Below are 26,762 nucleotides of genomic sequence, written 5' to 3' on the forward strand. Positions count from 1 at the left end.
AGGCTATTGTCCTTTTTAAGGGTTCTGGGCGGTATGAGCGGAGGTGTGGGAAAATGCGTATCATGGACACTGGGCGTCCACGGGATCTTGAGCCTTTCCTTTCCCTCTACTTTCACTTTGTGCTTGCATTATTGAAGTTGTACATTCAGAAATCCATCACTATGTATGCTGGTGCGATGGAAACCTTGCACGGGTCACGGAATATTTAAATGTGTCTTCGTATGAAATATCATGCGGTTTTGCCTAAGTGGCATGAGAACTACTGCGAGTCGCGCCGCTCAATTGCTTCGAGACGACAATTTGAGCTTAGCAAACAGTAGTTGTCCTAAATACGAGGGGCTGATATCGTGATTTTAAGCATTTCGGAACAATCCGCAGCAGCTGGCAAGCATACCGAGAGGGGGTATTAGCTCCAACATCATTTGGCAGGTGGCAAGAGGTTTGAGTTGCTCCTCGGTATCTTATTGTTCATTGCCAAAATTAACCGCACACTCAGGAACACGAAAAACTTTCATCTTGACAACTACGCTTCCCCCACCAAACCCACCACCGTAATAAAATAAAATAAAATAAAGGCCCTGTTCGGCGCATTACAATAAAAATATATCGCAATAAATGTTTCAAATGATATATATTCTAAGATAAATTTATAGTATATTTCAGAATATAGGTATTCATTTAGAGAAATATAATAAATATACAATATCATGCTAAGGCAACACAAACCCTATTACTGTGGTTGTAAAAGTAGGATTAAAAACAGTATTTCAAAATAAAAAAGCCTCATATTACTATCTTAGTAGAACATTATACTACATGAACAAGTAATAATTATAACAGTAAAGGTCTCATGTGCCATTAATGTTTTAAAAAAATCCCTCAAATGCAACATTAGCCTCAGATGTTATCAAATTCGGTTATATAAGTTTTTTTAATAATTAATTTTAAAATTTTAATTAAAATAAATATTTTACATAGTAGAACATTCAGAGAAAGCAAAGTCTAAGGACATAATTGAGCATGAAACCATGAATAAGACAATTACTAGCCATATGAATGGCGACAAGTAGCTGAATTATGCCCAGTTCTCCAACATGTTGAACATTTTTGCCTTAGGCATGCAGGCTCATCAGGCAGAATACCTAGTTGATTTGCAATCAACTGTCTTTGCTAAACCTCACTAACTCATATGCACTCTGTTCTTGGTCTTCCACAGGGCTTGCGTATAATAAGAGGCTCCTGTAGGGAAATAGGAACAATTCCCTCCTGTGATTCAGCTGGTATTCCATTTTCCTGAATATTTGTAATATTGACAGGAAGGAAGTTGTCTTTGTAAATTGATTTTCAGGTAGTGACAGTAAAGGTATTAAGAAGATAGTTTTGAACAGGCTAGCATAATGTAAGTTATATAAGTATGAAGAAAACAAGAGCAAGACAAACCTGGTTGATAGTAAAAAGACAAGTCAAACCATGTCCACATAGAATGCCATTTTCCTGATAGCTTATATATGAACAAGTTCCTTCCTCAAGGTCTACAGGTTTCACATCTCCTTTTAGTTGAGTGACATGTCCATGAAATTCGTCCGCCATGGGAGTAATATTTTGTCTTGCCTACAACCTGCTTTGACCAAACAGCTAGGTGCGAAATTTGATGTACAAAATAGTAGGACTAGTCGCAATGGCCTCTGTATACCATTCAAAGCATTGACCCATGAGCTTATGCCAGATTGCATCTAGTAATTCTACAATTGAGGGCTCACGATCAAGCTTTAGTGTACTATTAACTGACTCCACAATATTGGAAGTATTGTGATCATACCACTTTCCAGGAAAGAATGCCTTAGCCCAAAGTATTGGATTAGCATTTCGTAAATACTACTCAACTGTAGGCTTTACTTCTTGGACCTTTGCTATTGGTACTTCAAAGAATTCAACACTTAGAGCCATTGCAGTTTATCCAGAAGAGGTTGGATAAGCCTCTTCCATGGGTAGTTACAAGGTTCTTCTTTAAGTGCTGAGAATAATATGTTCAGATGAAGGTAGCAGGCAAGTTCTCAAAAGCCTTCACCAATCAATGCTTACCATGGGCCGGGCTGGACCCAGCTTACAAAAGCCTGGCCTTACCCATGACATCCTAAGCCAGCCTGCAAGGCCCATAGGCCATAGTAAAATTATTTATAATCACTAAAATGTTTCTTTTGACCCAAATTTTCTGATAAAAGCTAACAATTATAATATTTTATAAGACTAAGACTATTGAATTTTATAACTAATTTAATTCCTGTAACTACATTTCTCCTACGTACTAGTATAAGAGTAGATAGTAATTACAGAATTTGTCACACAATTCTAAGGATTTAGTCTCTACCTCTAGTGTCTTCAGCAACCAGAGTATCCAGCAAATTTTCGATTATCTGTGCTTCAGGATGGGTAACTAGAAGAAAATTGTTCTTAATTCAGGACTTAATACATTCAATCTTAGCTAGTACCTCATCTTCCATACTCCAGCACCTATTAGTTTGTGTAATTCTTGACCTGGTAAAGATTGTCTCCAGCTCTCTAAACATGGCTAGAATACTAAGGATTTCAAAACTCATTTGTGCAAGATCTCTCATTCCTTGAATATCCAACATCTTAGACCAATACTCTAAGAGGTTCATGTTAATATCTTGAGAAATTGGTTTCCGTAAATATTGAGCTAACTTGTTAATTCCTTCAGATTCCATCAATACCTGATACTTACACTAAAAACTAGTTTGAAATTTATGCCTTTATTGTATATTGGAGCTAGGACCACCTCGTTAATCTACCTGAGATCTGGTATCCTGTTGAGTTAATACTGTGATAGCTGGATACTTGCTCTTATATGATTCTACTCACATATTATTCAAGGTTTTTTTAGCCAGTTGAATAGCATCAGGATGTTCATCTCATTACACCTCAAAGTACTCCATCTTCATTCCAGGATTCAAGATAACTGCAACAACATAAGTTGGACATACCTCTGTTGTTTTTATAATAGGTATTGAGAATTCTGAGAGGATTAGATATCATGGATGAGATATGATGAGAATGGTACCTTGGTGTGTTTTTAGTGTTTTCCAAGATTGCCATTATCTTATCCATCACAGGCAAGATGTTAGCAATAAATCCATTAGAATATTTAACCTGCAGTCTTGTACTCCACTCTGTAAAAGGCTCAAGAATTTCCATAATGTGATCCAAAGTACTCCAATCTTCTTCAAAGAGGTCATCATTAATTAAAGCTCTATTGTTAGCTGCTCTTTCTCCGTTATAGTTTACTCCAATAGATGTAGCAATAAAGCTACTAATTGCAGTCTTGATATGTGAGGCATACTTTAAAGACTCATAATTGCTAGACCATTGTGTTAAGTTCTCTAGTATTGATATAGCAATACTCTCACCTGGATATGTACTTTGCAGTACAGTGGTACATTGGTCCAAGCATTGTGGTATTTGATGAATATAGGTAATAATATTGTGCAACTTACCGATTGGCCCTTTTTTCTGCCATTCCTGTAGCTGTCTGAGTCCTTCAGGCGAATAATAAGTCTCATTTCCCTCACTCACAAATGATGTTCTATCTTCGCCCCAGAGAAAACCTTTAACAACAAGGTTAATTATATGCCTAAAGTAGCAAAGAGGGTCCTGAACTGGATGGATTGGAGGAATATTATGCAAATATATAATATGTGCAATTTCCTGCAATGATGTATCATTGTTCATAGCATTATCAATATTGAAGTTATAAATCTTACCTTCAATCTCATATCTTTGAACAGTTATCCAAAAATAGGCTGCTTAGTTCTTCCCAGTATGCACACCAATAAAGTAATACAAGTTTAAAAGAACTGCATACAACTTGAAACTTGGGTCAACCCAGTATACTACTATTGCCATATAGGTACGCATGTTTGAGCCACTCCAGAGGTCAAAGCTGAAATGAATTCGGCAGATAGCTCTCTCTAGTAATTTCTTTACAGCATTAAACATCACATCATGGCATTCATCTAAACAGTGATGTAAAGTATGGTATGATTGGGGAATTACCTTTGTTATTGCCTTAAGATTAGGCTGACAAGCACCGAGATAGGCTAAAAGTCTAAGAAAGGCTGGATGATTGCATACTGAGAAAGGAATACTAGCTGTTGTAATCAACAGAATTAGCCTACTATGAAATATATCAGCATTAAACACCATTTTGGGGGCAATATTCCCAAAGGCAGATTCAATTGAGAGTTAGGCAGGTATTGGCCCTGCCACAACTTGACCATCTGGTCTAATTTGATAGTAGCAGCAAAGATGCTAGATAATATTTCTTGTAGAAGAAGCAGCAAATATTATCGGAACTATGCGGTCAGTACATCAATTACACTGCCCTCTTGGCTTACCATCCACCATAATTGTTTCACTATTAGCTTTATCATAAATATGACTTTTACACACTTTTAGCTTTGTTTGTAGAAATTCATACCCACTTGTCCTAGTAGCAATAGGACTAGAGATATCAGACTTATGCATACCTAGATTAACCTATAAGTTGACCAATTGGCTATCTGTAATGTCTATTTTAAATTATTACTAAAATACATATATAATTTATAAATTAACTTAGAGAGAATCTACCTTCAAGAGACGCGCCAGCATTTGCAGCCGCATTACCATAATTGATCTCCTCATGCACTTCAGAAACCAGTATTCTGGGATGCAAAGGTAAGATTTGAGATGAAGTAGTACTAATACTTTGTGAGCTTCTTGCTGGTGGAGAGGACAGGAGCATTTGTGAAGAATAGAAGTTGCCTGGCTTGACTAGAGCAGGATTCAAAAAGTTTTTCATAGCTGGGGTTGATGAATGCAAAAAATAGTAAGATCTCAACTAAAGCGGAAAACTGGTCATCTAGCTAATAAAATTAAATTCCATTTTTCCTAACATAGCTATGATACAATCTTGTGGTACTTTGACATAAACCCTTACTCTTAAGCTACTGCTAATATTTACTGTTGTCGTTTTCACTTTAGGGTACAAATTGACTTACTAATAAAAGCCTACGGGCCTCGTGGGCCACCACCAAGTCCATGGGCTTTTGTGGGTCACGGCCCTGCCTGGCCCATAGCAAGCGTTGATTTCCCATAGCCCGCCTTCCCCCCTCCCTTTTTTCCTTTATATATAGCTTATGAGCTTTACCTCTCTCGGTTAGAGAACTAATCTGAACCCTACCATGGCGTCGACCAGGAGGGAACTGGGAGAGTCGCCGGAGTGACAAACTGACGAGATACCGTAAGTTATACCGGTAAGTACCTTTGAGAAAGCGGTAATATCTATCTTGTTCTTACTGGTGGTGGTAGGAAGGGCGGCGGGGAGTTTGGGTCCGGGCTCTCATTTACCGTCGGAGGTATCAGATAAGTGACAAATCTCCTTTAAGTACCGGTAGTGATAGGAAGGGTACGAGTACAAGGAAGAAGCTCTGACTTCTTGATCCTCTGTTTCAAATCATTTATTAGTAAACACACGACAACCACCAACCTGGTATCTGTGCTGTAACAGCATTATGTCCAAGTGATAAACACCTCCCCAAACCAAATAAATAATAAAATAACACTACCACGGGCAGACCCATCTCGCAACCACTCCTCCCAAACGTAAATCCAAAATTCCACTATCTATATCCCATCACTTAAGCCATCCATACCTGAGTACCAGTACCATACTCGAGTACAGCATTAACTCAAAAAATTCGGTAGCTCTGGTCAGGGGTTTAATCTCCGGAAAAGGTCTTGGCTCGTCCGTGTATGAGTGATCGACAATGATCGTCAAACCGCTAGTGAACGTCAATACCAGTATTCAGGCACGGTGAAGTAAGAAAGGATTTTGAATTTGACAAGAACAAGTTACAAAAATCCAATGAAAACTTGAAGAGTAGAAGGTATATAACATCTACAACAGTGTATCTTCTTCCTCCTCCCCAGCAGCCCGAAACTCAATGTGTTCTGTGTTGTCTTCTCCAGCCGGAATATCAGCAAATGGATCGTAAGCTAAGTTCACATCTCTCCTCCAATTGCCTATCTGTAGTTCCCCAAACCCCTTATTATCTAGCTTATGGTCTTGACTACCATCTATTGGAAGCGCCAATCCAACCTTTCGAAATGATTGTGAAATAATGTGAGACTTCTCAGTATGAAACCGATAAAAAGTATCACCAACATAGTGGGTTGTAAGAATACTGCGCTGATGAACAGACCATTCTTCTATCTGATCTGCCTCCTCACAATCAAGGATCGCTTGATCAGTAATTTCACATATCATGTCTTTAAAAGGCTTGTTTATTGATACATTGAGGGGTTGAACGGGTGAGGTGCAGCCGGCAGGAATAAAGGAAGGAATAATCTGATGGGAGCGCAGGAGGTCAAGAACGGCAGGGGTTTTATGAGAGCCCATGAGGTCTAAGGCGAAGAGACTGGGACGACCTTCAAGTACCGGAATAAGGTAGCTCATAAGATACCGTAGAAATAATTCTTCATTCATATAAGCCTTTTAATTAAATTCGACTAGGATGCCCGCATGATAGTAACTAAACTCATCACCTAAGAGCTTCCCCGCTCCATGAAATATCACCATAGGTGGAATATGAGGTATGCCATCTGCAAACACATAAAGCACAAGGCTAGCCTGCCTTTTATCCCATCCTCCCCTAGTACTTTTTGCCTAAACAGTTTTAGAACCAATAGTATCGTAGGTACAGCCTTGGAGGTATTCGAAAGGAATTGGTGTCTCGTCGAGGTTGCAGATATTGGTAAGGTCAAACCGGCCAACTGGATGGGAAATTGCAATATCCCAAAAGCTAGATAATTGCGGTTGTGAGTTATGGTGATTAAAACGAAGCCATTCTAGAACTGTATTCTGATACTCGACCGGTACGTTTTGTGCTTTTTTAGTGATTGAAAGAATGCTAATACAATATTGAGTAAGAAATCCCCCAAACCATTCATTACTAAAGCAAAATATCTCACTCTCTTGGGTACCCGGAGCCTGAGTCACTGTATTGGTATACAACTCGCGAAAGAGAAATAATGCATTCACCCAAAACTAGCTTCTTCTAATTGTCGGTCCTTTCTTCCTCCTCTCTAAAAACAGCTTATAAAGCTGTGACTCTAGCTCTGGCCAGAGCATAATCTCCACCTCCCTAACACTCCGTGCCTTTGTTTCATTTCCTTGTCGTTCGATTTTCTCCTGCTTTCAAACTCACTCACTAATCGTAGATTGAGTAACTTGGAAGAGATTGGAGGCTTCTTACTATGTGGGCTTCCGGTATTCAAGTTCACCATCTTCGAGTTGTCTAGGTATTCGGTGATGATATAGGAATTTGAGAACTCGGACTTGCTATGTATAGCTCCAGGAAATCTCGCGTCGTCGAATTAGCTAGATATCGGCTTCTCCCAAAACTCGTTCCGCAATAGTTTTCGTCTTCGGTCCTGGCTTCGGCTTTGCCAGCTTCTGAACTCGGGGCATGGTAGGCTGTCTTTTTTCCTCTCACAACTCTCACCCATTTTCTCAATTTATTCAATATATATGTACTCCTAACTTGTGCTTTGATTCCTACATCGTGTACTGGCAGGACCTACGTTTTCATAGTGTTGTTTTCTTACGGGACGGAAATTTGATATCGCGGGATCAGCACCAATGTCTTATTCATTGTCGATCACTCAGACACGGACCAGCCAAGGCCTCCTCGGAGATTAAATCCCTGACCGGAGCTACCGAATTTTTCGAGTTAATGCGGTACAAGTACTAAGGTATGGACGAAAATGATGGGACGGACAGGGTTCGCTATGTCAAAGCTTCTTACCCCTCCTGGCATCGCTCCTACCAAATTAAATATCTTTTTCCCTCAGACAGTATGAGCGCACAGACTCAAAAACCCCTGTCCGTCCCATCATTTACTTCCATACCCTACTTCAATTACAGTAAGTTGCCTTCTCTGACGTTTCGCTCGCCGTCTCAACACTTCGTTGAAGGTTGCTTATCTCTCCATCCCTGGCCCTCCACCCTTGTCCCGGCATGGTGTCACTGTAAATCGCTCAATCCTTCTTCTCCATATATTCAGACCTACCGTAGCACGTTTTCTCTCACACTGACATTTCCGTTGATGGGCACAGAGCCACAGTTGTGAAATTGAAGAATCGAAACGGGTCAATTTAGATACGGTATTACTGTACCCGAGTACCGGTACACGGTTGTGCATACATTTTGTCTGCTCGAGTATTTCGCTTCCCCTCATCTAGCATCAGCTCGGATTGTTTCTTGGGATGAACTATTTGCTATGAGAACCTCGAGGGTTTTGAATCCTCCTCACCTTGTGCTGAACACTAGCATCATCATAAGTCGTGGGTATTGTATCATACAGTAATAGTGATTGTTGCACAAGACTTCTAACTCCAATTCCTCCATACAGGACATCAGACCAACAAACTTATACATGGGTGGTTGAAACCATCTTGCTAACATCAATCTCCTCCCAGCAACCTCGACGAAAACAGTGTATCACTCATTCTAACCCGCTTTCTTTCTTTCGCTCCTAGCCCGATCGCAAGATCAAGGTATTCGATCCCTTTGTTCTCTAAAATCTGCTTGACTGTCAAGCATCTCGCAACCTCTGGAAACCTTGGAAGCGCCAAATCTCTTGCCTCCCGTCCCTGCCCGTCCAACATTCCAACATCAATATCCTTTCGACCTAGCAACGATTGGATAGCATCCATCATACCGAGGGAGGCAGCGATATGCAATGCAGTTCGTCGATTTATATCAAGCGAATTGACATCTATCCTTTTGTCTTCCAGTAGGACCTCGATCACGGGTCTTACCGCGCAAGGGATGGCAAAATGCAGGATCGATCCGGTCGCCAGAGAAATGTGAGTTTTGGGGTGAGCCAGCAACAGACGTACCGCGGACACGCTATCATGTCTAACGCCCAACCACAACGGTGTCTCTCCTCCTATGGTCAATATATTGACGTCAATCCTTTCGTCCCCAAGTAAAATCCTTAGGATTCTGTAATCTTTCCGGACAACTGCTCCATGTAGTGGCGCCCACCCACTCCCCGAAGGAACTTTTACATCGACACTTCTATCCCTGGGAGAAGGCCTCGGGATCCGACTACTGGTGCCGTACGTCGTGCCCTCTGATATTGTCGATCGAATGTCGTCCACCTTGTTCACTTCTATTCTAGGGCATTCCAATAGCAATAGCACAATGTCATAGTACCCTCTCCAGACAGCCAGGTGCAACGGTGTGAAACCTGGGGATGGCCAAGAGCGATTTACATCCACCCTATCGTCGCGCAATAGTGCTCTCACCCCACCCCCGAACCTCCCCATCGTTGCGTAGATAAGCGGGGTCCGCATGTGCCTATAGGGGGTGTCCGGGTCGATGCCACACTCTAACAGTGTTGTCACCCCCACTTCGCTCAGGGCGGACACCGCGGTGTGGAGAAGTGTCCGGCGGGAGTTGGTGGCCTCCAGGATACCACTTTCTAGCAGTGACCTGACGGTAGAGTGGCTTCCACGTTCTGCGGCGTGGTGGAGAGCCCTCTTACAGTATTCGCTGCTGCGTCGTTTCAATATCTGGCTATGAAGAGCGGGCGTTAAGAGGCTTTCGAGATGGCGGCATTTTTTGAGGACGGAGGCTATATCCGGTATTTCTAGTATCGTTGAGGTGCATATTTCTAGAAGCAATTCATTAGGAAGATCTAAAAGGGACATGTTTGAATGGACTGCGGGGGTCGGGTAGGGAGACATGGAAGGGGTCCGGGGATGAAATTGAGAAGGTATATAAGCTATGACCTTATACGTCACTAAACAGTATTCGTAAACACCTCTCCTACTGCGTACCTTGACGTTACACATTTTCTTGTATCTGGGTGTCACGCGATGGCAGGTTAGCTGTGTTTTCAAAGCGTCGTCGGTTGCGAGGACCACGTGGTATGCGTTTGTGAGGGGTTGCTGACAGATATCAAATTCTGCTGGTCAGAACGGTGGTCATATCCCCTAATCCATTAGGGCCATGGTACTAGAATCATGGGTGATCACTCACAAAGGTTCAGGATCTGAAATGTTAGTTTGGGTAACCTGCTATGCAGCATTCGGGCTCCTTTCCTGTGCGTGGCTAAATACACATTGGCCCTGTTGCCGTGGTTTCCCAGGGGTAGGGGGAAACAGCTGATGATAACTCAGGTCTACCTGCTATGGTAGCATCGTGGGCATTCGTTCCCGGGCTAATCTTAACATGAAATGCCTAGCTGGCGTGGTGGTTAATATGTCAAGAACCAATTAACTTCCGTGCGGTTAGTAGGAGCCTAGGCGTTCAGCTCCCATCTCGGAGTGAGTTATTGTTGGAGATTCATCGTGTTGGGATTGGGAAAAACAACGAATCCTGCCCGATGGAGACTGAGAGGTTGATGATCTTGGCCTTACCCAATGGGGTTATAAGGCGAATCAATCCCGCTACAAGGTATGATATCACGTCATAGTGGAGGTTGTAAAATCCGACTCTAGACCATAGAACTACAGGCCGGATCCGCAATTGGAGGGGGGGGGGGGGTAGCAGGAATAGGAGATGATGAGAATTAATTTTCCCCCTTTTCTCTTTTCTTTTCTTTCTTTCACCTTTTTTTCTTCTGCTTTTGGTTTAATCGAAAAGTCACAAATTTGGGGAAAAGGGTTTTAATAGGAGTGGTTATCAGAAGAGAGCTGGCAACATGTAAGTCTTGGAAGCAGGTGGTCGAGCGGATGATAACTGAGAATCGCTTGCCATATCACTGAGTTTCTCTATATCTAACCGCTTCATCTCGAGAAAATTGAAATACTCCTTGTCAGATAACTTTATTGCTCTGCTATCAACCGTAAGTCATCGCTGATAACTTTCTACAATACTACACACCCTTCCTCTCCCTCTCGACACAGCTTGCGTATTGTGATATGTAGCCAAACTGCTGGCAGAGCCGAAGCTTAGCTCATAAAGAAGTTGGGTTGGTAACAACGGTTTCTGTATTTCTATCTCCCGCACTGTAATTTTTTTTTCTTTTTTTTTTTTGAGCATCGCCTTCTTTCCGTTCTGGGCAAGAGGTTTGCAAATAATATCGGGGTTTCGTGCAATCGTAGTGGCCCTTGGTTTTGCTTCACTAGTTTCCATATACGGTGAGTGCTTTCCCCATATGGAACGTGTTAGAGCGATGAGCGACGATGGGCGATCTGGGATGGGCGATCTGGCCCGCGAGCTAGTTGGAAGCACCGCTCTGTCGTGCTGCCCGTCAAAACCGATCCTGGGGTTCTCCGCTCGGTAGACTTTGGTTGGACATCGCTCGGGGGGATCAGGACCTATTCTCGGCCCGTGGGGATCTATGCCTCGGCAGGCTGGCCTCACGGGGCCAAGTATAACTTGCTTCGGGTGTGGGTTTCGCCATTAAATTGTCTTCAAGACGAGACACCACACCCTTTTACTAGGTTCGAAAGGAATATTGTTCAAGTTCTCTTAATGGCCAAAGCCCCAGGTAGTCGGCTACTTTGTACAGTGGAAATAGCATTAATATCATACAAGAAATCGTCTATTTCCACCCTGATAACGTACGTACTGGTATCAAGGAAGAAGTACCACTAGGGATTCGCAGAATGTGTGGCAAAAAAATTCCATGGGGATCTGAGCGCCCCTACAACCTCACAACTGGTATTTTCAGGTAATTTCTTGCATGGGATGAGTAGGTATTTAATTTGTCTTACTAGACTTATAAATGAGCTGCGGACTATTTCCCATCTTCAGTTACCCACACTCCACTTGGCCATGTGTGAGTTTCTGCAATAAATCGTTGTTTATTGGGTTTGGAAGACCAAACGTGTGGTTTCTTAGTTGTCCTCTATCTTGGGGCTCTTTCTGTTGTTTTAGCTTGGTCCTGGATTCCCCGTGGGTATGCCACGCAAGTCTCGATAGAAAGGTGTTCTCGTACCATATATGGATGGAAATCTGCATATTGATGTGCGGAAATGCGGGATGAAAATATCGGAGCAGGGAGTATGATACCCCACCTTCTCTCCACTCTAGAGAAGAAACACTTTAGATTTTGCGGGGCGCTAGTTGGGGCGAATAGGGATTATGCGGGAGGCCTTCTAGAATGGGGCATTCTGGGCAAAATATTGGACAAAATGCTAGCCCCGGGTGTTAGGACTAAAGTTTCGGATGAACACTGATGAGTGCTCGTTGTCAATGTTTAGCTGGAAGCAAGAAGCAAGAGTTAGGGAAGCTGCTTCAGCATTTGAAAAAAAAAAAGGGAAAAAAAGAGGGACATGCGTGGTGATGCATGCAGTTAACCTAGGGCTGAAAAAGAAATTAAGGGGAAAAAAAAATGAACAACACATTCTGAGAGTGCCTGCAGTTATTTGCATACCTGGAATATCCCCTCTCATCTCAACTGATTTTGCTTTATTCGATTCCCAATTATGGTAATTCTGAATCCAGTAGTCTGGAGGAGGTTGACGAGTGATGACTAGTGAGTAGCCTATCATTGGATTAGTCATCAGGTGATTCTGGGTATGATACACTTGTTCCAACCTCACACCTCCGGGTTCTTCACCATCAATGTTCACACGCACGCACCGACACCATGAAAGCGGCTGAGACATAATAGAAAACCCAGAAGAACCCCTTCCGCATTAAGAGGGGAGACTTGGGTCTTGCTGGCTAAAAAAGACCTCCACGACAGATCACCCGCACATTTTTTCAATCATGCGGCAACTTCCCTTGGCGCATCCCGACAGTTCCATCTGTACCTCTTGATCCAAGCTCTTGATGCAGCTATCGGGTATGGGCAGCTCGCGCTTTGTATAGGTTCGTCTAAAACCTTTTCTCATTAATCACCTACCACCCTTATTTTTTTTACCCTCTCATACACTTGACAAGTGATCTGTTTGAATGAGGCTACTCATCGGCGGGTGCATCTTCTCACTCAGGAATTCTTTGGATGTGTTACGTCAACACCGGGAAGAGGGCTGGGTGAAAAAAGAGTGCATTCAATCCTCCGCGAGAAGTGCTTAGGGGTGAGTACCATGTCCAATCCCAAATTTTCTCTTCCAGGAATTTTGTTCCTCACAGGTCAACCCTATCTCCACCACGCTAACTCCTGGAACCGTTGCTGTGGCATTGCAGGATTGATGGAGTCGCTAGGTTGGGATGTTTGGACCGAGAACTCCCGAGACAAATATGTTAATCAGTGTGATCTGGCGTATTGCACAAGGGCTTTATGCCTCGACATTGTTTGGATTTTAGTAAACTGTCGTATTTCGGCGTCGGGATTTGGTGAGGCGGTAATAAGTGACTTAGTATTTTGGCCGCCGTATGTATCTCGATTACCGGTTCGCTCCCCCACCGAATCTTGTTACAAGCTCCTGATTTGATGGGAATTTGCTTAACCTCCTTGGGAATGAACTTGAGAGCTAACTAATACTTCTGCCAGTGCTCTGTCTGGTGATTTCCTTACTCCTCTTCTTTGTCCCTGTACCAATTAAGCAATTACGAGAGAAAAACGAAACAAAACAACCTTTCTCTAGATGGTGCGGCATGTGCTGAGAGAATTTACTCAAGTCATCCTTTCCTCTGTCATTTTCTGTCTGCGCAATACTTTTTTTTTAGGGGCCGGTTTGTTTGATTGGTGGAATCTTTCGTCATGTGCGTTGTTTTAAAGGCATTCCGGCTCTGTAAGCGTGGCTTACTTCAAAATAAGGCTTTCGTGGGAGTGGTAGGGGTTAAAAACCATTCTAGAGCCGTGTTTCCAGCGATTGGAAGCAACTTTTTCTGAAATTTTAGATTTTCCCTCTATTGGAAAGGATTCTTAACCTCGGGAGGTAGGAAACCGGCATCCTACCATGAGCACTTACCATGAGTATTTTACTAAGGTGTAGAATTGCATGTTACCCATTAGCGATCAAGTTTAAGGGTATGCCTGTTGCGCTTTCCGCCACGATACACTCGACTATATTAATTTTGTTGTGCTTCCGCGCCTATCATTTGCATGCTCGCATTTCCAGTGCGCCATATGATTTTCTTGGTTCCGGTGGCTCGAGTTTTCCTAGGTTCGGCCGCGACAATATGTTGGACAATCACACCAAGCTTACTGCCCTGGAAATTTCTAACTTTTCTCAGACTTCCTGTAACCCTCTCTGCGATGTTATTTGCCAGATTATAGATTTATCTGGGCTGATGCTTTCATTTGGATGGCTGTATAGCGCTCCGAGTGTTCCGGGATCGGTCAGGTCAATAGTGGGCACTTTGATCTTCCAGTGCTCAGCAGAGCTGGGGGAATTGGCTCAACTAGGCTCATGCACTGACCATGTACCTCTGGGCAAAGTCACTGTTTGCCAATCAGGAGTTTTGGAAGGAAAGCAGACCCTGCAGTTCTCAGTTTCCCACAACTCGAGCGTTGCGGGCGAGTCTACAGTGCCTCGCTTATGAGAAAGTAATGGGCTTCACGCTCGCAGGTTGTGCTTCAAAGTGCAGCACCGGGCCGCTCGATCGATCGAGGGCAAACCTCCCACGAGGTCTTGCGTCTCACTCCCCAAGAAACTTCATTTTTAACGCCTTGACTGTGGGGACACGCAAGGAGAATCCCTTATGGTGCAGCGGCCAAGTCTAGCATTCTTTTATTGGACAGGGTGGTTGTTTGCTCAGCGTGGCTTTAGCATGGGTATCGGACTCGAGTTGTACAAGCCTCAAAGCAAAGGTTTATGTGACTTTACATTGCTTCGGACTCGGTGTTGAGAATCGTTTGAAAAAGGGTATGAATGGGAAGAGTTTCAAGGGACAAACCCGGCGGTCGGTGGTCTCTTATTGAACTCAGGTCTAGGATCCTCCAGCAGTCGTCCTAGTCCCAATCCATTGGCGAATACCACATGTGGGAGGAAGAATCGGAAAATGTCACGGGCTAGTTAGTAGTCTGAACGGATGGTCGGGAATATTTTTCAAGCAACGTTTCAGGGAGAAAAAGAAAAGGAAAGGGAGAGGGAGAAAGGAAAAAGAAAGAGAAAAAGAAAAAGAAAAAAGAAAAAAAACGGGCCTGGGAGAACATCTGTAGGCAGCTCAGGTTTTCTCTTGTCGCGCACTGATGGATGTGGCCATTGCGGGGACAATGCACTTAGGCTCCCGATCACAGAATTCTAACCACATCTTTCTCCATTCGGGAAACCGGCGAGGGCAGTATGCCGGAGTACAGCGTCTTGATAAAGTGACAGGCTTGGGGAGAAGGAAAAAATAAACAATAGCTGCTAATGATGTTGATGGTGGGGGAGAGACACTCACTAGGGTGCCTTTCCGCATCACTCGTGAGTAACTATCCGCGAACCTTGGCGATTGCATCCGTTTGCACGGTTCTTCTCCCACGAGGAATAGAAATCTTATCCAATGACGGAGGCTGAGCCACAATTGCGGAAGCTACATACATCTGCTGGCTCCCGTGGCTCAGTTGTTTCTTTGTTCTAAATAATACAACGATGTGGGTTCTGACCCAGTGAGGCACCTACAGAGCAGAACAGCCCTGCAGCTTGGGATCTACGGCAAGGGTGTTTAGGGAAGCTATCCGCTCGTTCAAGCGCTGAGGGGCAAGGATTTGTCCATTTTTTCTTTTCCTTTTTCCCTTCCTTCCTTTTAGTTACAGTACCGGTACATTATATGTTAGAGAAATAACGTTGGCGAGGCACTAGACACCTTTCAATTTTATGTCCCGTACACTGCAAAGTCTGACCTTTGCCTAGGATTCTCGATGGTTATAGCACCGAGAGGCATCCCATGCTGCGATGCGTTTTGCTTGGCTTTTAATTAACTAAATGCGATGATACTCCAGAATCGATATGCTTTGTATGATGTGCCTAGGGGATTATCGATTGAGATTATGAGCGTCTCGGAGAGTTTTGGGGTTTTTATTATCATCGGGATCGAAAAGCTGGTATATCATAATTATGGCTTCTGCAACTTACACCATTTTCGGTGAATTATTATGTCCACTCCAACCTTACCACTACTTCGCCAGAAGGGCTGCTCCACCGCTACACTCCCAGTTGATATATTTCGTTTTTGGTGTTCCATCGCTGCATTTGCCCGAGATTCTGCCTTCCCGCTCCCCTGTGCTCTCCGCTCCTGCTGAGCAGCAACATTTCATCCCACCCCTCGCCGCACGCCCCCAGAATTGCCAGACAATTCACTAGATCCATATGGCGAAAACATCCCCCCATCTTTGAAGGCCATATGTGCACCTCTAAATCCCTATTTCCAACAAGGATATATCCTCCTGTGTGATGTGTGGCGTATCTGGTTAAAATGTTGTCAAAATCATAGTAGTGCCTAGAGATCCCCACTGGTCGGTCATCTGTGATGATGTTCGTTTCCGTTAGAGAGGTGGCAGAGAGACTGAGTTGGCAGGCCGCAGAACCCAGCTGACTTAAAGAACCTTCGATTCCCCTCAAATAGAGACGACTTCTGAGCAGGGGACTTATCCCCTTCTAGAACACTTATTGCATCTTGATCTCACGTATCTGACTGGATATAGGGCGGAGGGATCAAGTCTCTTGTCAGCGCTTTTTTTTTTTTTACCCCCCTCTTTTTCCTTACAATTCCTACTTGCCATCTCTTTCGGTGCCTGATTTTCTTATCCCCGCTTGAAATTTCCCCTCCGTCTTTCTCCTCTTCCTAGAATTTGGCTGAGCTACTTGCTGGGTGGAAAGGTGCCATAATTCACCACATTTTTTCCCACAGATATCCGCCATTTCCCACGTGTTATAAGTGGCATGAGCATCTACAGGAATCAGAACCTTAGCTATCCTGGGCTGCCATTCTCTATGGAATGGGAGGGTGAAGAGTCTTCGGGAGATCGGCCAAATCTAGGAAATTTCCCACCAACCTATAGCGGTGCTCCTGGTCAAGAACGTTTGGGACCCGTATGTACGGCCGGGATTGAGGTGGTGTTGACCTCTAATGGGGGGCTTCGTGGACTTGACACCACTTCCGATCTCACCCTTAATCACTCGAATCCCTATCCAAATTTCGACTATACTGTTCTATCTTCCTCGGACCAGCATCAAAATCCTTATGTACGAGGGCAGGACCTACTTCCTTCCCGATATCCTAACACCAGAGGGGCATATCCTTCTGTTCACCAATTCGAAAATGCACCGGAGAGTAGTTACCAGAGACCCTCGCCAATTTCGGATTACGAAGATTTCCCTACGAAGCTCGAAGACGAGGGTAGCTTTTCCCACCTCCATCACCCTACACCCGCTTACCTTCCCCCCAACTCATTCCTTCTATCTCCTATTTCTACACACGGGAGTTTTTTTCCTGTTGAGAGTTCCCTCCACAGAACCCACCGTATCGATATGCCTAACAGGATGGAACCCGAAGTAGACGAGCTTACGGAGGACGAAGAGGAGGCATTTTTATCCCCTCTTCAGACATCAGATCTCGCACCTAGCTCCCATGTCGGAGATGAGGAATACCTCCCGGAATCCAGGGAGGATGTCGGAAAGGTGGATTCACAAGACGAGCAGCAAATTCAGCATCGGAAAGAGGAGCTAAGCAGCGAGCAGACCTCCTCAAACATGGAAGAAGAGGATCAGGATGACGACGCCCCCTACGCTGTTTTGATCTATCGAGCCTTGATGAGTACCCCTACCCGCAGAATGGTCCTATCTCAGATCTACGATTACTTTCGTGAGAAGATCCCAAAGTTCAGGAAGATTAAGGGCCGTGGATGGATGAACAGTATTCGTCACAATTTGTCCATGAATGGGGTGAGTCTCTTAAATTCTGATGATTCTTGTTGAGCACTGGTTGTCTTTCATCTACCCCTTGGTAGCATTAGCTGACGAGGGTGTATTGGACTAGGCATTTTTGAAGGAAGATCGCCCCCCCTCGGACCCTGGGAAAGGGTACATCTGGGTCCTTTCGAAGGAAGCGGAAATGGATGGCGTCAAGTCAACGACTAGATACAGGAAGTCTCCACCCAATGCTAAGAAACGAGCAACGGACGAATTCTACCTGAGAGGATCTACCGTCAAGCGTAGACGCAAGTCGACCAGGAAAGGAACGGCTTCAAAGCCTGCATCCTCTCCCTGCCCATCCGGATCAATAGGGCCAATGGCTGAGCACGGGGGTAGTGAATCGCAGCAGGCCCATGAAGGACAGTCAATAGATTCCCCTACCCTCCCTGAAGGCTTTTTCAAGAGAGAAGAGAACGATACCCAACCAGTTGGGATACACATCTTCGACGACCAAGACCATTCTGGGCTAGCTGCAATGTACACTAGCGATGAGCGTATGTTACTAGCACAAGCCACCCGTGGGGCCGCTGCGCAACAAGTCGACTACTCCACTTGTTACTCTAGCTTCCCGCATAGTGGAACTTCTCAGACGCTCTACAACAGCGAAGACGACGGCCTCGAATCTCTCGAGGAAGATTGCTGGCAGTTCTGCGGAAACAACGATGGAAGCAATGATGGGAATAGGGATAATTTTAGTGAGGAGTTCACACTCGTCACTCAAAAATAGAGATGTTTTCTTCACTCACAGAGTTGTTAACCTAACTTCTGTTATTTCTCACAATATTCTTATCTCCCGTTCTGCTTTGTGCCGCTATCCACTTTGCCTTTGCTATAACTTTGGGTCTTATGGTGTTTATTGTTTGTATTCCCTTCATACTTTCCTTATATTTCCCCTCATTTAGATTCGTAGACTGTTTTTGATTCACCCCACCTCATATTCCCCTCGGCAGAAGGGATTTCCCCATCCTCATTGTTGATACAATCCTCGGTCTTATCTCATTCTTAATTGCCATTTCCATATATGCCTTACTTAAAACGCTTCATTTTTTTCATTTTTTTCCTACTTTCTTTTCATTCATTCTGGGTATTATTATCCATCTTGCGTAAGATGGAGGGTGCGGGCAACTAGGGTTTTTTTTTTTTTTTTGGAAGACTGGAAAACACCCACTAGGTGGGAAGTGGGTAAGCAGGGAGGGGTGTTGAGGTTTCTAACGTTTCTGAGAGCACATCGTACTGGTCATATCGGAGGAGTTGTGCGTTATCAATTGTGGGGTAGCGGGAGCGGGTGAAGCGCGATTGCGGAAAAATGAAAATGGTACAATTGTGCACGTTTTTTCATCGGAGGTTTGGTTTTTATCTATCAATCTATTGTAGCTAGATTGTTGCTAAGAGACTGGTATGTGTGGGCGGCAAAAATACAATTGTCGAGGGGCTTTTTTTATTTTTTTTATTTTTTTTATTTTTTTAGTTGATGGTGAAATATAGGGAGGGGTTGTTGGAGGGGAAAGGGCACTGGTGCTACGGGTGCAAGGTGACTGAGGTTGGAAATTGAAAAATGATTTGTGTCTCTGTGCAATGATTGTTAGAACGCTTTTGAAGGAGAACCTTAACTAGAACCTTTAATGCTTGCTGTTGTTTCTTCCATTCCCCTCGCCCTTCCTATTTCTGGTTTCATGTGTATTACGTAATTTATTGCTACTTTATGATAATAAATTCCCGCTATATGATATCCATACGAGTACTACCCTTCTCCCTTCCTCCCTTCCTCTCCAAGTTCAATTAAAACAGCAAAACCAGTACATACCCTTCCAAACCAATACTTTGCTTTTTCTTAATTTCCTTTTTCTCCTTTTGCTTTTCCTGCCGTTCCCGCTGCCATTACAGTACTAGTACCAGTACTGTACTGCACTTTCCCCACACCCCGAACATACCGGTAGTCTCCAAGCCCACAGCCGCCAAAGCTCTTGGCTAATGTACTCCTTTCGGTCAGGCACAGCACAGGGTTTTTTGTTATTATTTTATTATTTTCATTTTCATTTAAAAATGAAGGTGGTGAGGTGGGGACTTGCCGAGGGAAAGGATGAGAGGGAAAAAAGAAAACGAGAAGAAGAGGGAGTTGCTTTTTAGTACGGCGAGGATGTACCTATCCGGTATCATATGGTTTGGGGGGCGGGATAAAGGGTGATGAGCGGGGTGTGATTTCTGGAGGTAAGATGGATGGATGGATGGATGGAAGGAGTGGGGCCGGGAGAAGTATCGTTGGTACTGGAAAGTCATATTGCTCTGTGAGAGGTTTTAGATATGGGCAGAAAAAAAAAAGTATGATATATCTCTTATTTTCTTTTTTCGAAGTGTGGGGACACTTTGGGGGCTCATTTTGGTGGCGGTGGTGTTTGTCGGTAACGCTTCCTCTGCACTCCTTTGGGGTTAAGCGGGTACGGTGCAGCACTACGCGAGTACTGTACTCGAGTACGGTATTGTGGCAACAATCTACTATATCATACAAGGGTCAGGCATGAGAAATGGGACGGAACGGGGATGGTGTTGTTGGTTCTGGTCAAGATTGGCGAGTGGTACTCGTACAGTGCTCTACAGCGCAACTGGCCCATCTGCAAACACGAACCTTCCATTGCTCAACAGGAGGCAATAAAGGCTTATTTCTTCCATAGATACATTGAATTGGATACCGGGTATCATACCTCTTCTAGAAGTTATCCCTCTTTAACATTGACTGAAGCAATGGGCAATAAAGACCCTCTTAATTGGTCATATTTGTGATACTGGAAATTTGGTAGCTCACCCCCCATTGTTTTTAGACCTGACCCTGGCGCAGCATAGCACCCAGTTACCGTACTACCAATCTGCCTTGCCAAGAACACTTGTACTCGTACGTACTGTGTAGTACTCCAGTACACTTTTGCTCATTGCTTTTCCACTATGCTAACCCTGTACTAGTACAGTACCCTGCGGGGAAACCTGCAATGAGTCTAGCTTTGAGACACAATGTATCAGAGTGTGGTGCCGTAGAGTAGATTACCGAGCAAGTTGAGTTGGCTCTTGTCGCCCCCCCCAGTGCAAGTGCAGGGACAGTACAGTGTTGTACAATGAAATACAGCATTCCAGCGTATTAACACTTCAAGGGATATCGCCCTGCGAAATAGTATAGTACACATTCATAGGCCAAAGAAAGGTGTACTTTTCAGCATATTCTGGTCTTGGTGGGCCTGCTATCGATGTGTTACTTATTGTGGTCGACCACAAGTATACCGCGACCGGTCGAGGTCAGAGAATTTTGAGCGCCACACTGCGAGCGTGACGCAACCGTACATAGAAGTTTGTTATCATTATCCTCTATTATTCTCTCTCACGAGAAGGGAACCGGGAGGAAGGAAATTTAGGGCAGACTGTAACCCACCTCGTGGTAAAGCAAGCCATATGCATATTTGAGCAACGCGATAGGCTGAACCTGAGTTCGGGTAGCAATTGTGGCGAGTTTTAGGGTGGATGGCTCATCGTTTGGTTGGATGTGTTATTATCTTTGCCATTTTTCCAGTGAAGCGAAGGGGGGTGGGGTGGGGCTGGGTGGGAGGTACCCGGACAACTTGTGGGGCGGGTGTAACATTGTTAGTTTCGCCTTGTTTTACCAGTTACCAGTCTGTCGGTGAGTTCAGAGCTGTCGTGGATCACGCACGATACATGTCTGGTCGAATGGTCTTCCAGTTTCATAACATTCCCGCGTGGCTGAATCGCCCTATCTATCCATCGCTTCTGACTTTGAATCGCCAATGAGGTGGCGATATATCCTTTTCCAGCTTCAGATCGAGATATGAGACTTGTAGTGTTTCTTTGAAGTTGAACTGGTATCCGAAGGTGTAGGGGCGTAGTGCTGTTTCTGTTTCACAATATTGCGGGGCCGGGGATAATTTAGAAATTGTAGGATTCAGACTTTTGTTTACTGGCTGTGTGAGTTCGCCTGAGTGTTTCAATACTTAGAGATTATTCTATGAAAGTGTAATTTTTGGGAAAGCTAGGCCTAGCTTGAAACAATTTATGGAAATAATACTTTGCTAAAGGCTATCCTTGATTTTGCAATTTTGGACATCATAATAAAAATAACCTCAGCTGTATCATTTCTGGGCTTGGAAAATTTCTCTAAATTCTGTTAGTACAAAAAGAAGAATGATATGAAGTGAGGAGTTACTAGGTATATATATATTACAGTATTATAGGAATAAAACAGGTGGTTTTAAAGTTTACAGAGAGTTTATTCTAAGTTTGAATATCTCATTTAATGCTTTGTTTATCTTGGTCTAGATAGTAAGAAATTGTATTTATATTGATATTTGGCACATGACCTCGTTGTGAGGTTATGGGTTTTGCGCATGTTACTAATTTGAGTCATATGGCTGGTTTATTGTATTATGATTGGTTTATGAGTTTTCGCACATGACCTTGCTACGAGGTCATGGGTTTTGAGCATGTGACTACTTTGGTCATATGACTAGTTTGTTATGGTTTGGTTTCACACATGTGACCACTCTGGGTCACATGACTATGGGCGGAAAGAACACTATATAAGGAGGCTGGTATGGCTGAGGAGGATAGGTTCTTCACACTTTATTCTAAGTACTTTTCCTGGTTCTTACCGTTGCTTCACCCTGAGTGTTTCTTTCGTACCCATAATAGGCCTTAAGGCCTTGGATTCTGGAGGAGATATCTGAGTTGGCTCGGTAGTTCCCAGGGTTCTTGATGTTGAGGTCTGTTAGCGTTACGTGATAGATTACTTGTTTGCTTCTTGTTTTATTACCTGCTGGTTATCTTGCAATGGTGGGACTTCGAACTATTCATCACAGTCGCTTACGAGCCTCTTTCGGTAAAATGTCTTTGGCTTCCTGTCTATCGTCTACTCGTAGGTTTTGCTTTCGATTAGGGGGATTGAACTTTGTGTTTGGGGGGATCACCCGTGTCATTCTTTGGGCCAGCTCATGTTTCTTGTTGGGTTTTAACAGAGTTCTTAGTTCTCAGGATACAAAATGCCCGCGGGTTTACTTGATGACCATCCTGTGTCCTCAATTCGTCATACCGGCCACATCACTTCTGAGGTGGCAGGGCAGTACCTACCCAGCCCCTCATCATTACATTATGTTTCTACAGTCGGAATCTTACGATGTTGTTTATTGCTGTTCTCTGGAAGGTTTTGTCCCTCTGGCATTTACGGTGGTTCAGTCAGGTGTCTCCTCCTCACCTCGGTGGGGATGGCTTTGACCCTGAAAAATCTTACCCCCTGGTATAGTTTTTCATTACTGCCTGAGGTGGTGTGGGACAATTGGCTGACAGGCACTCGTGTTGTCTGTGCGTTTGAGTGGTTCGCTTGTAGATTGTGGTTGGCAGCTTCACCCATTGCAAGTGGTGCCTACTTTCTGTTTGTCTGCTTCTGTTCACTCACCCTCCTCCTTCATGTCGCGTCTGTTGGGGGTGCCTCTTACCCGTTGTTCAGTCTGTGCCTGTTGCCAGACCTGTGGGGCTGGTTTTGGCTGGCTCTGCCTGCTCTTTCCTGACTTGGTTGAACTTCAGTTCGACTTGGTTGAATGGTGTGGCTGGTGCTGGTACCTTCAGGTATTGGTACTGCCTCCTTTGTGGCTTCAGCTGTGGCTGGTGGACCCTCCTGGCTACAAGGTATCAGGGGTTGAGATTCTGTTGGTAAGGCCAAGACTAGTAGCTCCATGATGGGGCTAGGTATGGGCTGTCCTATAGCTATCGGATTGTTGATCTGTCTGAGAAGCTAGAGGGGCTGGATGGGCCCTGTGATGTCTGGTGGGTAGGGCTTGGGGGGGGTTGACTGGGGGGGGGGGAGAGGTATTTGCAAGCACTGGTCGGGCCTACGTCAGCTTGAGCGAGGTCTAATTAAGTGTTTTCAGTCTGGCTTAAGCTGTTGGGTGAAGCTGCTGAGTGCTGCGAAGCTTCCTGATGGACTGGCTGGCTGACAGCCACCTGTGCAGATAGTGGGTTGTGACCACCTGGTTGGGCTTGTTTGGGTCTTACATGCTGGGTTTCGTGGAGTTTGTTTGATTTCTTTGGTTTGGCTATCGGTTTAGTAGGAGAGGGCATGGTACCATGGGTGCGAGATAGGCTCCACTGACCTTCTTGATCTGTTACTACCTCTATGTATTTTCTTTGTTTATAATATTTTGGTTGAGGGACAGGCAGCGGGTACAGGTCCTCCGCACCGGTACACTCTTTGGAGGCAACTGGCAAAGTGAGTTCATAGGATCAACGGCCTGGTATATAGGTACGAGAAGTTGAGATATTAGTTGCCTCCTCCCTGCCCTTGTATCGCATGTAGGTTTAGTTTGTTTGTTGGTTTTCTACTATGGTGGAGATTTTGCAGGACAGTTTTCAGACCGGGTGGTAGTGATTTGGATTTGGTGGACAAGGAACCTGGTCAGGTTGGTCTTTTGCTCGGCTTCGGCTATACTTAGTGCTGGTTGGCTTCATACTATCGTGGCTATGGACTTGGACTGGGACAGGTACTAGGTTGTTTGATGGTCTTGTAATTAGTTCTTGTGTGGGCATGACTCGAGGATAGCAGTTGCGGGGCCATAAACTTAGTTAGCTTATAATTAGTAGTATACTGGTTAGCAGTATCCCTGTGCCGGAGGGAGCTCATCATATGCCAGCATTGGCGGTACGAGTTTAAATAAAATTAGATTGAATTCTAAGTACTTTTCCAACTTATTACTTTAAACGAATATAAAACATCTTTACGATTTTTATCTTTATTGCAACCTTTATTGTTACGCCAAGGAAATCTCTTCATGAAGAAGAGTTAGAGAAAGCTTACGATAGGCATTCCCTATAGAAGACAAAGGTCTTGTACTATCAGTCACATAGGCAGAGGCCTAGTGCTATCGTAAGGCTAAGGAAAGAAGAAGAAGAAGAAGAGAAGTATTGTTCCATGTCATCAAGAACTAACTGTCCGAAAAGGGATCATTATATTACAAAGTGTCACCTAGAGCGATGCTAAATAATACAAGAGGGCTTCCTTCAACCCAGACAGGGAAGGAGATATCGATATCGAAGATCAAAACCTTAATCATGGGGGATTTAGCTATGCCTTAGATCAGGTTTCAGCGGAGCCCTCACGGGCAACAAGTCCAGTAACCCCAGAGAATGGATCACCTGTCGATAGCTCTCCTACTGGAAATCCACAACCAGAAAGAATGTCGCGATCAGTAGCACCTAGGCTACCAGCCCCGGCGGCTCCGGCACCCGGTACCAGTATACTTGGAATACTTGAAAATCAGTTTCAAACATTTTCCGCAGCAACACAAAATACAGGACACCAGAATATCCAATGGCCGAAAGCCAAAGAACCTGACACATAAGAAGGAGCCGAAGATAAACTACTAATATTCTTAGTACAAGGTGATAGACACTTTACAGTCAAGGGCTATGGAGAACATCATGATGAGATTAAGATTTCCTTTGTAGAATCTGTATTGAGAGGACTCGTGGGACAATGGATTATGCCTTTCCAAGATGGAAGGAAACAAAAATAATAGATCACCTATGCAGAATTCAAGGCAACCCTCTTTGAACAGTTTAGCGATCCCAACGCTAAAGAACCAGTTAGATGGAAGTTGAAAAAACTCCAACAAGGAAAACTGACCTTTTCAGCATACTGGAATAAATGTCGATTATTGGAATATGAGGCAGAATTCAACAATGCCACTCTCTACATCATTCTGCTAAAAAACTGCAGTGAGAGACAGCGAGAAGTATGGGGAATTTCAGACCTGCGCTACACAACTTCAGAACAGTTCACAAGATGGACAATTGACAAGGAAAGCAAACTGAATATGGTTCAAAACAATTCGGGAAACACTATAGCACATAGAGTGGTCGGATCGTCAAGGAATGTGGATGGAACTTTTCGACCACAGGCAGCTCAGAGCGAAAGCAGAGTATTACCACCAGGCGAACCAATTGAATTAGACAAATCAAGAGCAGGACCAGCTCTGAACCTATCTAAAGAAGAAAATGCTAGAAGGATGAATGAGAAACTCTACTTGAGGTGTAGAAAAGCAGGATATCAGATACGCGAATGCAGAAGCTGACCCGACAATGGATACCAAGGAATAAAAGCAGCTGAAAACAATCCCTTCCAGTTTCAGAAAAGGAGTAACATCCATGAGATGATTGCTGAGGACCTATCAGCGGAAAACATTGAGGGTCCCTAGTAAAAGGTGGTTTGGGAGACCCAAGATGCTGACCTGGAAAACCCATCAAGTTAGCAAACAACTATATGGCACTACACATACAACATGGAGAAGAAGATGGAGACCATGTGATGATCAAGACAAAGATATACAATGAAAAGTACGAAGAGACAATGATATATGTAATGCTTGACTCAGGAGCAACCGAAGATTTCATCAACAAGGGAATCTGCGACAAATACGGCCTCAACACGCATGAAGTAAAGAAAGTGAGACAGGTCTACCTAGCGGACTGGAAGCCAAGTGCAATGGATCCTATTACCTATACAGTGGAAGTACCTATGAACATTGACAGCCATAGGAAAACGGTAACCTTCCAGGTAGTGGACCTCAAGAACCATTTAATAGTCCTATTAATGCCATGGTTACGAAGATACAACCCGACGATCAATTGGAATGAAAACAAAATGACCTTCACCAGCGAACTATGTACAACAGAATGCCTCAACAGTTCACCAGTGGTTTACTCAACACCAATACGAGAAGCGGAGGAAGAAACTTTACATACAAAGTTCGCTGAGATATGGCAAGAAAAGAGAGTCCAGATACACAAACTGGACCAAGGGGCAAAAGTGCCTACCAAGGGTTCAAAGAGAGCCTCAGGGCATGACCTGT

At 44.1% G+C, this 26,762-nt stretch overlaps 1 protein-coding gene across 1 annotated transcript; it reads left to right on the forward strand.

Annotated features, from left to right (window-relative positions):
- Positions 1–17,424: 17,424 nt before the first annotated feature.
- GSTUM_00004776001 (uncharacterized protein) lies at positions 17,425–18,595 on the forward strand (the record flags this gene model as incomplete). The annotated part of the gene is made up of 2 exons (XM_002836548.1): positions 17,425–17,838; positions 17,933–18,595. 2 exons carry the CDS (start codon positions 17,425–17,427, stop codon positions 18,593–18,595), a joined length of 1,077 nt encoding a protein of 358 aa, XP_002836594.1.
- Between the last annotated feature and the right edge of the window lie 8,167 nt (positions 18,596–26,762).

The sequence above is a fragment of the Tuber melanosporum genome (assembly GCF_000151645.1).
Source record: "Tuber melanosporum whole genome shotgun sequence assembly, scaffold_15, strain Mel28".
In the NCBI taxonomy this organism is placed as follows: domain Eukaryota; kingdom Fungi; phylum Ascomycota; class Pezizomycetes; order Pezizales; family Tuberaceae; genus Tuber; species Tuber melanosporum.